The 12,686-nt window shown below is 46.8% G+C and overlaps 2 protein-coding genes across 5 annotated transcripts; one reads left to right on the top strand and one right to left on the bottom strand.

Annotated features, from left to right (window-relative positions):
• The first annotated feature begins 928 nt into the window (after nucleotides 1-928).
• lrrc39 (leucine rich repeat containing 39) lies at nucleotides 929-4,410 on the top strand. 2 transcript variants are annotated; one of them, XR_003986032.1, is made up of 8 exons: nucleotides 929-1,148; nucleotides 1,399-1,507; nucleotides 1,614-1,770; nucleotides 1,845-1,981; nucleotides 2,269-2,414; nucleotides 2,497-2,649; nucleotides 3,234-3,675; nucleotides 4,100-4,225. XR_003986032.1 is itself a non-coding variant. In XM_030434306.1 (8 exons), the coding sequence occupies exons 1-8, from the start codon at nucleotides 1,021-1,023 to the stop codon at nucleotides 4,123-4,125; spliced, it is 1,047 nt and encodes a 348-aa protein (XP_030290166.1). In that variant the 5' UTR covers nucleotides 929-1,020; the 3' UTR covers nucleotides 4,126-4,410. The 2 variants fall into 2 exon arrangements, 1 of the variants encoding a protein (XP_030290166.1); XM_030434306.1 differs by having other exon boundaries at nucleotides 3,234-3,424; nucleotides 4,100-4,410.
• On the bottom strand, nucleotides 3,704-11,534 carry trmt13 (tRNA methyltransferase 13). 3 transcript variants are annotated; one of them, XM_030434293.1, is made up of 11 exons: nucleotides 11,377-11,534; nucleotides 10,896-10,942; nucleotides 10,731-10,797; nucleotides 10,528-10,587; nucleotides 8,343-8,412; nucleotides 8,145-8,251; nucleotides 7,777-7,980; nucleotides 7,332-7,404; nucleotides 6,724-6,798; nucleotides 4,848-5,256; nucleotides 3,704-4,662 (listed from the first exon to the last, which is right to left on the bottom strand). In XM_030434293.1, the coding sequence occupies exons 1-11, from the start codon at nucleotides 11,485-11,487 to the stop codon at nucleotides 4,470-4,472; spliced, it is 1,416 nt and encodes a 471-aa protein (XP_030290153.1). In that variant the 5' UTR covers nucleotides 11,488-11,534; the 3' UTR covers nucleotides 3,704-4,469. The 3 variants fall into 3 exon arrangements, with proteins under 3 accessions (XP_030290153.1, XP_030290154.1, XP_030290155.1); XM_030434294.1 differs by having other exon boundaries at nucleotides 10,794-10,797; XM_030434295.1 differs by lacking the exon at nucleotides 11,377-11,534 and having other exon boundaries at nucleotides 10,528-10,615; nucleotides 10,896-10,943.
• Between the last annotated feature and the right edge of the window lie 1,152 nt (nucleotides 11,535-12,686).

Raw genomic sequence — 12,686 nt, 5'->3', positions numbered from 1 at the left:
CACAGATACTACTACTGTACACAGATACTACAGCTGTACTACTGATACTACAGCTGTACTACTGATACTACTACTACTGTACACAGATACTACTACTGTACACAGATACTACAGCTGTACTACTGATACTACAGCTGTACACAGATACTACTACTACTGTACACAGATACTACTACTGTACACAGATACTACAGCTGTACTACTGATACTACTACGACTGTACACAGATACTACAGCTGTACTACTGATACTACTACTACTGTACACAGATACTACTACTGTACACAGATACTACAGCTGTACTACTGATACTACTACTGTACACAGATACTACTACTGTACACAGATACTACAGCTGTACTACTGATACTACTACTACTGTACACAGATACTACTACTGTACACAGATACTACAGCTGTACTACTGATACTACTACTACTGTACACAGATACTACAGCTGTACTACTGATACTACAGCTGTACTACTGATACTACAGCTGTACTACTGATACTACTACTACTGTACTACAGATACTACAGCTGTACTACTGATACTACTACTGTACACAGATACTACAGCTGTACTACTGATACTACTACTGTACACAGATACTACAGCTGTACTACTGATACTACTACTACTGTACACAGATACTACAGCTGTACTACTGATACTACAGCTGTACTACTGATACTACTACTACTGTACACAGATACTACAGCTGTACTACTGATACTACTACTACTGTACACAGATACTACTACTGTACACAGATACTACAGCTGTACACAGATACTACAGCTGTACTACTGATACTACTACTACTGTACACAGATACTACAGCTGTACTACTCTAAGTACTGTGGACTGACCACAGTGTAGTTTGTGACTTTGTGATATCATGTCTGTTATATTTCTGGATATATTGATCGATTACTAACAGGATGGTCAGAGGGAGGACGCTGCAGGTCAGAGGTCAGAGGTCGTGACATCATACAGCCGACAGGAAGTGGTCATCATGGTGGGCGTGGCAGCATGCAGCTCAGTGAGCTCAATCAAAGCTCTGTGGGAGACCAGGATCAGGAGGATCCAGGAGGAGGACGAGGAGCAGCGGAAGAGGACGGCGAGGGGCGGGGCCACAGGCAGGTCAGACTCCGCCTCCTCAGCTTGGGTGAAGTTTTGTAGGCCAAAAAAAAATGTCTGGAGATTTTCAGCAAAACACCCGTGACACCTGAAACAAACAAAACGTTGTTGGGTTCTTGTTGTTCTCTCAGAGAGGAAGATGTGGTGAGAAAATAGTTAGCTTAGCTTAGCATGGACCAGAAGACTTGAAGAAAAGGCCTGTCCAGGTCTGTTTGTTCTCTAATGACTCACGTGGTTCCTCTTCCTGGTTCAGACTGAGTGTTGGTGTTTGGGAGGACCGGGCGGTTCTGGCTCGGCTGAAACAGAAGCTGCAGACTGAAGACGGACGCCTCATCCTCCGAATTGAACAGGAGGAGTGGAAGGTAACGTCCCCACACAGGAAGTGAACTTTACAGGTGGATTTACCTGATCTAGGATCACTGGTCTCTGCCGTCATGTGATTTTTCTAACCCCCCCTCCCTCCACCAGTCGTTGCCGGGCTGTCTGGTCCAGCTCAGTCAGGTCCAGGAGTGGCAGATTCACCGGACAGGACTTCAGAAGATCCCTCACTTCATCTCCAGCTTTCAGAACCTGTTAGTTCTGGATCTGTCCCGCAACGGGGTCAGTGAGATCCCCAAACAGATAGGTCAGTACCTCCTCTGTAATTCTAACTGTGACTCAGATTCAGGACTCTGTTTCATGTCCTGATTCTGGTCTCAGGGAAGCTGACCCGTCTCAGAGAGCTCCTGCTGAGTTACAACAGAGTCCAGTTTGTCCCTGAAGAACTGAGCTGCTGTGAGAGTCTGGAGAGACTAGAGCTGGCCATGAACCGGGACCTGAACCAGCTGCCAGACCAGGTACGGACCACAACCTGAAGCAGCCTCCAGTCCATACCAGGTATGAAGACCTGAACCAGGTTTACTGCAGGAACCAGAACTAGTTTGAAGAAAGACCCCTTTAAACTCAGCATTCACTCCTAGACGGTTTTGCACCAGGTGTGAACTGTCACCTCAGACCTCTGTAACAAAGCAGGTGTGAACTTAAACCAACGTTCAGCCCACAGAGGGACTGAAACCTAAACCATCTTTCTGTAGACATGAAACTATAGAAGGTTCTGGTCTGAGTTCTGTCCTGTTCTCTGTAGTTGAGGAACCTGACAAAGCTGCAGCACCTGGATCTGTCCATGAATGACTTCAGCTGCATACCGGACTGTGTGGTCCAACTGCCGGCGCTCGAGTGGCTCGACATGGGAGGAAACCGACTGCAGCACTTACCTGAGGACATACACAGGTCAGTAAACGAATGGTCTTAGCCCCGCCCCCATTCTGTCCATCAGCCAATGAACACCAAGCTCCTGTTTGCCTGTCTTTAGGATGGAGAAGCTGCACACTCTGTGGCTGCAGAGGAACCAGCTGGAGAAACTTCCAGACAACATCAGCAGGATGAGAAGTCTGGACACCCTGGTCCTCAGCAGCAACCAGCTGAGAGACATCCCCCCTCTGATGGAGGACATGTCCAACCTCAGGTCAGTCCGTCCAACCTCAGGTCAGTCCGTCCAACCTCAGGTCAGTCCGTCCAACTTCAGGTCAGTCCGTCCAACCTCAGGTCAGTCCGTCCAACTTCAGGTCAGTCCGTCCAACCTCAGGTCAGTCCGTCCAACTTCAGGTCAGTCCGTCCAACCTCAGGTCAGTCCGTCCAACTTCAGGTCAGTCCGTCCAACCTCAGGTCAGTCCGTCCAACCTCAGGTCAGTCCGTCCAACTTCAGGTCAGTCCGTCCAACCTCAGGTCAGTCTGTCCAACTTCAGGTCAGTCTGTCCAACTTCAGGTCAGTCCGTCCAACTTCAGGTCAGTCCGTCCAACCTCAGGTCAGTCCGTCCAACCTCAGGTCAGTCCGTCCAACTTCAGGTCAGTCCGTCCAACCTCAGGTCAGTCTGTCCAACCTCAGGTCAGTCCGTCCAACTTCAGGTCAGTCCGTCATGTCATCATTTAAACAGTTTGGTGTCCATTAAGGTGAAGGACATGTCTCCTGATGAGCGCTCACATGTTGTCGTCTCTCACTGAACAGACGTTTGTGTGTCATCCCTGTTTGTTGTGTTTCTGTCGGGGCAGGTTTGTGAACTTCCGGGACAACCCTCTGACTCTGGACGTGACGCTGCCGTGCAGGAAGACTCAGACTGAGGATGATGAAGACAATGATGACGAGGACGACAGAGAGATGTTTGGACGAGAGTTCATGCAGATGTACATCCAGGAGGCCAGGAAGAGGGCGTACGCCGTGCTCAACGTGCACTGTGCCCACCGTTAGTAACCGCCGTGACCATCGACGCCGCCAGACGATTGTTGAACACTAACGGTTTGAGTCACGTGTGACTGTGACAACTTTAACCAAAATCATTTAACTGGACCGTAAAGTTTTAGTTTTATTTTTATTGAGCAGCTTCTAACACCAATTGAGTGCAGGCTGATGACATCACTGTGACATCATCATTTACCCGGTCCTGGTTCTGTTCAGTCCTCCAGGAAACAGACAGACGTTGGAGCGACACTTCAGGTTTTTAAAGAAAATAAAAACTGTCACATTTTGAACTTTTTAACAAAATCAAACTGTTTTTATTAACATGATTCCAAAACTCATCAGTCTGAAGGAAACCAGCCAGGGTTCGACGAGACAAGAAGACAGGAAGTTAATTCTTCTTCTTTAGTTTGTAACCAGTTAATCATCCTGTGACCCTCTGAAGGCCCAGACCCGCAGGTTGAGAAACAACTTTACACTGTCTTCACTTTCTGTCCTCCAGGTCCAATGTTTGTGTTCACTTCCTGTTTGGATTATTAAAATAATAACGACGTGATCACAACAACATCTAACAAAAACAATAACAGCAGTTTGATTTTTACTAAAATCATTGTTGGTAAAATGAATACATCTCCTGATCGGTATTGATCTGATGAAATGTTTTCTGTTCTGAATGTTTCAGAGCCGATTGATGACTCGTCACAATAAAATACAGTCTGCGTTTCTTCTTCTGGGCTTTTTCCTGCTCTGAGCTCAGCGACGCGAGTTCACGTGAGAGAAGAAGATTCTTCAAGCTCACAGACGAACGCTGAAACTTTATATAAAGATTGTAGAAAATGATTTCATATTGTGTGTTTGACATCCGTCCGTGCTTCATGTTCTTATAAATGTTGACAAGCAGCCAATCAGCAGCCAGACTGAACACAGGTGAAAATACTTTAATACAAACATAATAAAACATGTGAACACATATTGATCTGTGCTGATACCCGTCAGAATCAATAAAGAGACTTTTGTAGAAACTCTGCTGGACTCCGTGTGTATGTTGGCCCTCAGGAGGAGGAGGAGGACGAGGAGGACGAGGGGACGGCGGTCAGCAGGACGTTCTCCAGGGTCACACGACTGTTTACGTAACGACTCAGTCTGCTGTCGAACCCTCTCGTCCGCAGGAAGTGAATCCTGCCTCCATCGATCAGTCGTTTACAGAGACGACCGACCTGCTCACGTTCAGCCGCCGACAGAAACCTGCAGAGGACACGGCAGGAAGTGACATCAGAGCTGCTGGTTGTCATAGTAACAATCAGTGTTCGATCAGTGTTTTGTCGTCAAATGTCTCAAAATGTTCGGTTTACTGTCACAGAATATGTATTTTATTAAACGACTTAATGATTGATTGATTGATGCAGCTCTGGTCAGAATCAAACATTTACCCGTTCACAGTGTCCGTCTCCTCTGCTGGTTCATGCTCTTCGTGGTCTCCTCTCTGACTGGTGGGATCCTGAGGTGGAGGGTCCTGACCCGCTGGTCTGAGTCCACATGTGGCCCAGCTGGACATTCGACAGAAAGCTGAGAACTCTTCAGCTCCGAGTCCTCGTTGCAGGAAGAACTTCTGACCCACATAGTGACGCCACTCACAGCGATGATGACAGCACAGTGCCACCGCCAGGCCCTGGACTGGACCAGGATGAAGACCAGGGTCTGGATTAGGAACGGGACCAGGCAGTGCTGCTGGTACAACTGATTCTGGACCAGCTGGTTCTGAAGTTTTGAGCCGTTTTCGGGGTGGTCCAGTCTCCTGTCTGAGTCCTGGTGTTTCCATCAGACACCGCAGAGCCAGATCTGAGACCAGAGGCAGAGACAGAGACAGAAACCAGAGACAGAGACCAGATCTGAGACCAGAGGCAGAGACAGAGACAGAAACCAGAGACAGAGACCAGATCTGAGACCAGAGGCAGAGACAGAGACAGAAACCAGAGACAGAGACCAGATCTGAGACCAGAGGCAGAGACAGAGACAGAAACCAGAGACAGAGACCAGATCTGAGACCAGAGACAGAGACCAGATCTGAGACCAGAGGCAGAGACCAGATCTGAGACCAGAGGCAGAGACAGAGACAGAAACCAGAGACAGAGACCAGATCTGAGACCAGAGGCAGAGACAGAAACCAGAGACAGAGACCAGATCTGAGACCAGAGACAGAGACCAGATCTGAGACCAGAGGCAGAGACAGAGACAGAGACCAGAGACAGAGACCAGATCTGAGCCCAGAGACAGAGACAGAAACCAGAGACAGAGACCAGATCTGAGACCAGAGACAGGGACCAGATCTGAGACCAGAGGCAGAGACCAGATCTGAGACCAGAGACAGAAACCAGAGACAGAGACCAGATCTGAGACCAGAGGCAGAGACCAGATCTGAGACCAGAGACAGAGACAGAGACAGAAACCAGAGACAGAGACCAGATCTGAGACCAGAGGCAGAGACAGAGACAGAAACCAGAGACAGAGACCAGATCTGAGACCAGAGGCAGAGACCAGATCTGAGACCAGAGACAGGGACAGAGACAGAAACCAGAGACAGAGACCAGATCTGAGACCAGAGACAGAGACCAGATCTGAGACCAGAGACAGAGACCAGATCTGAGACCAGAGACAGAGACCAGATCTGAGACCAGAGACAGGGACAGAGACAGAAACCAGAGGCAGAGACCAGATCTGAGACCAGAGACAGGGACCAGATCTGAGACCAGAGACAGAGACCAGATCTGAGACCAGAGACAGAGACCAGATCTGAGACCAGAGACAGAGACAGAAACCAGAGACAGAGACCAGATCTGAGACCAGAGACAGAGACAGAGACAGAAACCAGAGACAGGGACCAGATCTGAGACCAGAGACAGGGACCAGATCTGAGACCAGAGACAGGGACCAGATCTGAGACCAGAGACAGAGACCAGATCTGAGACCAGAGACAGAGACCAGATCTGAGCCCAGAGACAGGGACCAGATCTGAGACCAGAGACAGAGACCAGATCTGAGCCCAGAGACAGGGACCAGATCTGAGACCAGAGGCAGAGACCAGATCTGAGCCCAGAGACAGGGACCAGATCTGAGACCAGAGACAGAGACCAGATCTGAGCCCAGAGACAGGGACCAGATCTGAGCCCAGAGACAGAGACCAGATCTGAGCCCAGAGACAGGGACCAGATCTGAGACCAGAGACAGGGACCAGATCTGAGACCAGAGACAGAGACCAGATCTGAGACCAGAGACAGGGACCAGATCTGAGTTGGCCCGCTCTCTTACCTGTTGCTGCTCCACAGAGATGTTTCCCGACTCCGACCAATGGGAGCTTCTTCTGTGTGAGCAGAGGGACTTTACCTGCAGACATCAGAGTCCACATCAATACTGACCCATCAGAGTCCACATCAATACTGAACCATCAGAGTCCACATCAATACTGAACCATCAGAGTCCACATCAATACTGAACCATCAGAGTCCACATCAATACTGAACCATCAGAGTCCACATCAATACTGAACCAGCAGAGTCCACATCAATACTGAACCATCAGAGTCCACATCAATACTGAACCATCAGAGTCCACATCAATACTGAACCATCAGAGTCCACATCAATACTGAACCATCAGAGTCCACATCAATACTGAACCAGCAGAGTCCACATCAATACTGAACCATCAGAGTCCACATCAATACTGAACCAGCAGAGTCCACATCAATACTGAACCATCAGAGTCCACATCAATACTGAACCATCAGAGTCCACATCAATACTGAACCAGCAGAGTCCACATCAATACTGAACCATCAGAGTCCACATCAATACTGAACCATCAGAGTCCACATCAATACTGAACCAGCAGAGTCGGATCAGATGTTTGTCTCTTACTCAGGTCCAGATGTTGGATGTCCACCTGCAGCCTCTCGAACTCAACACCAACACCCTGATGTTTCCCGTCCACCTGGACCAGAACAGACCAGATTCACATGATCAATCCATAGAACAGAAGCAGTTGTTGAGTCTTAGAGGAGAATTGTTTTGACTCCGCCCTCACTGATGATGTCATGCTGCAGATTTAAAGACACAGAAGGTGATCTCTGCCACCGGGCTCTATCAGAACCAAACTCAAGATGTTTGCTGAGTGTGTGGAGGGATTCTGACCTGAGCCGTTACTGACGGAAGGAGAGCTCAGAGATAACTTTTAACTTTTTGGATTTAAATGTGGATTTATCTTCCCAAACCAGTCAAGAGCAGAAGGATCAGGACCAGTTTGGACTTGAGCCTGGAGCACAGGGACTTGGTGTTCTAGAGGAGTTTCAGAGATTTCCTGTGCCTTAAAGCGGGTGCTGCAGCGCTCCACCAGCAGCAGCTGCAGGTCGTCCCAGCTCTCCAGGTGGTCCCGGGTCTCTGGATCATCCCGGGTCTTCAGAGCTTCGTGGATCCAGTGAGACAGTTTTCCTCGACCTGCTCCAAACTCCACGAAGCACCGCCCCCTTCCCAGCAGCCCCAGCGCCTCCAGGTGACCTAAGATAGAGGACTGTACACACCTGAAAGGTGAGACACAAACACTGCGGGCTCCACCTCCTTGTGGGCGTGTCACCTCTGCTGTGACATTTTATTGATCTGTCTTTATTTCATATAAATATTCTGCTGATATGAAGCTTCCACCTTAAACAACTCAGTTATTCATCCTGTGTTTACCTGCTGCTTCAGGTGTTTGTGGGCGGAGTCTCCATTCTTTGGGTTGTTAAGTTCCTCCTGAAGAGCAGGGTGAGACAGAACCCTGTCCTCCACGTCACACTGCAGTCCTGCAACAACAACAACAACAAATAATCAACACAAACAACAACAACAACTCATAGCTGACAGGTAAACACACCTGTTGGAGTAGACACTCACCTGTGACTGCAGTCTTCAGTTTGTCCAGCAGAGACTCCAGCTGTGCTCGGCTGTGTTCAGACAGGCTCACCTGAACACACACGCACACACACGCACACACAAACTTTAGTTGTTATTGTTCAGTGAGTGTGTGAACTGGGGGGATTCCAGAAAACAGGTTTTGTGAAAACTCTGAGTTTGTTACACTGAGATGAGAGAAACTCTGAGTGTTCAGCTCCAGAAAGAGAGGTAAGTTAAACTCTGGGTCTGTTACTGCGGTAACTGACTCTGTGAACAGAACCTGCTCACTGCAGGTTCACCTGAAGAAACCCTGAGTGTGACGGAGCTGTCTGACAGCGGCTGTCCTTCCCTTCTCAGTCCCATCATGTTGAAGCAGAAATAATTCAGATAGTTTTACACCAGGAGGAGAATTTAGCTTCATTTAGATGAGCTCTCACTCCCTGACGAGGACTGAACCGAACAGCAGACGCTTCTCATCAGTCCGTCATTTATATTCTCCGGCTGCACAGCGAATATCAGGCTACACGTCATCGCTGACGTGCTCTCACATCTGAACAATCCTCCTCGGTTTTTTCTTTTTTTTTAATCACTTGGCAGGTTAATCAATCACCTTCCAGCAGCCAGAAACAGAGAAATAACTCACATTTCATTTGGCTTTCTTTATTTCCCACAGATAGCTACAGAAGTAACCATCAGTAGAGCCTATTGTAGTTTTTACAACAACGTAATTTCAAAGTCTGTGTTTCTAGTTTGCTGCTGCATTGAGTATAAGATGAAATGACTTGTAGTTGAATCTGTAGACAGTAAGTGTGTGTCTGCCTCTAATGTTGGGTCCTGGGGGTGAGTGACGCCCTCAGCCTCTGCTCACCCAGCGACCTGACTCAGGACCAGCTCCTCTGCTCACCCAGCGACCTGACTCAGGACCAGCTGCTCTGTGACCTGACTCAGGACCAGCTCCTCTGTGACCTGACTCAGGACCAGCTCCTCTGGTCACCCAGCGACCTGACTCAGGACCAGCTCCTCTGCTCACCCAGCGACCTGACTCAGGACCAGCTCCTCTGTGACCTGACTCAGGACCAGCTCCTCTGCTCACCCAGAGACCTGACTCAGGACCAGCTCCTCTGCTCACCCAGAGACCTGACTCAGGACCAGCTCCTCTGCTCACCCAGCGACCTGACTCAGGACCAGCTCCTCTGTGACCTGACTCAGGACCAGCTCCTCTGCTCACCCAGCGACCTGACTCAGGACCAGCTCCTCTGTGACCTGACTCAGGACCAGCTCCTCTGTCACCTGACTCAGGACCAGCTCCTCTGCTCACCCAGCGACCTGACTCAGGACCAGCTCCTCTGCTCACCCAGCGACCTGACTCAGGACCAGCTCCTCTGTGACCTGACTCAGGACCAGCTCCTCTGTGACCTGACTCAGGACCAGCTGCTCTGTGACCTGACTCAGGACCAGCTCCTCTGTGACCTGACTCAGGACCAGCTCCTCTGTGACCTGACTCAGGACCAGCTCCTCTGCCTCTGTCGGACGTGCTGCAGGTGGAGGTGAGCACCACTTCATGTTCAACTACTCAGCAGGATGTCAGGACACAGATGTGTGTTAAACAGCATCTGTTGGTGGTAAAAGCTACTACAAGTTAAAATATCCACTGAATAAACTTTTACTTTGTTTAATATGTGAAATAAAACCAAAGTGAGGAGCCACCGTGAGACTGTTTATGTCATTTTCATCTGTTTTAAATAAAATAAAATAGCCTAAAATAAAATAAAATAAAACACTGAACAACATTCAACCACTTCCTCAAAGGCTAATATAAAAGAAAGTGATGTTAAATCCAAAATGAAAAGACGACCGCATCTAAAACTCTGTCAGTGATTTTTATTACGGCCGCAGCCGTGTTACTTTTTTTTCCCCCAGAAAATGTCTGCTTCCTGTTTTCTCCCCTGTTGCCATGGTGACTCACTGTATCGGAGCTCCATTGATGATGATGGCTTTTTACTGGTCGTCAGGCGCGAGCTCAACTCAGAGTTAACATACTCAGAGTGACTTACCGAACTCAGATCAGCTGTTCTGGAACTGAAAACTCAGAGTTTCACTTCACAGGGTAAGTCAGCTCAGAGTTCAGGGTGAAGCTCAGAGTTTGTTAAGCTTGCTTCCTGAAGGTGTTCAGGTGAGTTGTTACCTGTTGGAGCATGTCGTCTCCGTCAGCTGGTCCAGAGTTTATGTTCTCCACATAATAAACCTGCTTGCGGTAAAACAATAGTAAAATCCTACATTAATGACAATGCAGCTCACCTGACAGTGAACGCAGCACTGACATAAAATCAATACACATTACAGAAATGATCTAATTATGAATCAATATATTTTGGCGGTGTGTCTCACAGGTCTGGGTTTCTCTCTGGAGTTACACTTTTTCAGGTGTTTGTCCAGTTTGTCTTCACTCACGGTGCTGAAACAGGAAGTCACAAACGGTCCAATCAGACGTTCACATAGCCTGCCACCATCAGATCAATAAGCTGATTGATTGATTAATTTGTGCTGACTCACTGTTTGGGGTCCAGAGGACACACAATCCTCCTGCTGCTTCCTTCCTCCTGAAACAGGAAACAGGAAGCTGTTAACAGGTGCGCCATGACATCACCAGGTGAGCTGATGTACATCAGAGTACATGAAGGACAGCAGTACTGACTGAGGTACTCTAAACAAGTCACGTGTGATAAAAACACATTTATCTATTTAACATAAATAACATTAATTATTATTATGAAGCATCTCTGCTCCAATCACCTTCTGCTGCTGCGCCACCTGCTGGCAGCTGATGGAGGTTAACCGAACTTTTTTCTTTGTTTATTAGTTTACTTTTCATAAAAACATGTTTTCGTCTCTAAACTGGAAGTAATCCAGTTTGAAGCTGCTTCAGTCTGAGAGGCGGACATGTTTAATGACGAGCAGAGACTCTGTCTCATCTTCGTGTTCTTCCTCTCAGGCTGTCTGTGTCCGTGAACTCACCACGTGTCCGTGAACTCACCATTGTGGCGTGCTCCCCGCAGAAGCGTCTTCCTCTGCCGACGATCATTTTACAGAAACGTTTCTTTTTCTCCAAGAAGAAGCCACATCTGCCGGGCAGGGCCGCCGCCATGTTGGACGGAGCCGCTCTTGTGCTGCATTCAGGTGCTCACACAAAGTGTAGGAAACAGTGAAAGTATTGGACCTTCTATCAGATTCATAATTCCAGAAAAATAAACAGCGCTCACAACATGAGATCAGATCCAACTGGCACCAACAAGTTTTCGGTAGCTGCTACAGTTCATCATGTGAACTAGTATTTTATTACCCAATTTTAACTTATATATTAGTGTGCTATATTGTGTTAATGTTGGCTGTCACATTAATAAATCGTGTTTTGTAACATTGTTGTTTCGTAATAAAAACCAACAATGCTTAAGTGATAAATTAAAGCCATTTATTTAACAGTTTAAAACACAATTTCAATATTTGTGTAAATTACATGTTCTAGTTATTAAACTGCAGTCTTTTGTTTTTTGTGTCTGATGTTTAGTTTTTACTCTGCTGTATTACTATTTCAGTCCAAACAGGAACTTCAGGACACACAAAGTATTTCCCAAAACATTTTAATTCAGTCGTTACTTTGCCAATAAAATCGAAATATTGAAAGAATTTGGAAATATTGTTGAGATGTGGAGCTCAAGTTGTTTTCAAACGACAATGTTCATCATTAAAGTCTTAATTTAATAATATCTATATGTTAATATCCAGAATCACTGCGGGGAAATGTTGTCATGCCATGTTTGCTTTGAGTGTTTCATTAACAGTCTTTATGTTGGATTTAATTTGTTTCCTTTGTTTTTCTGTTCATTCGTTTTGTATATGGTATAAATATAACACGTGTCAAAAAAAGACACACAAACAAATAACAAACAGAAATAAAATATGAAAGAATATATTAAATAATATGAAATAACTCAAATATAAGTATCACGTGAAATAGACAGGAACAGGAAGTCAATAAATCAAGAAATTATATGATCAATATTTAAAGATAACACAGGTGTATTCCATTCGATATGTTGCCATAGTAACAAATTCATCTTCAGTCATTTTTATTTGTGTTTTTATTTTTATTCAAAGTTTTAAATCATTTTCAGAGCTGGAGTTGTTTTAATAACCGTCGTTACGTCTGTAACGGTGTCGGTGCTCATTTGTCCTCAGTAGCACTTGAATGCATCCCTCTCTCTTGATTGGCCATCCTCTGCTCAGCTCTCCTCTCTGATTGGTCACCTCGTATGTCACTTAAGATATTTTCCCGCCTCAGTGAAA

This window comes from Sparus aurata, chromosome 11, assembly GCF_900880675.1.
Source record: "Sparus aurata chromosome 11, fSpaAur1.1, whole genome shotgun sequence".
Lineage (NCBI taxonomy): Eukaryota > Metazoa > Chordata > Actinopteri > Spariformes > Sparidae > Sparus > Sparus aurata.
The sequence above is the reverse complement of the archived record's forward strand: the minus strand, read 5'-3'. Positions and strand labels throughout refer to the sequence as shown.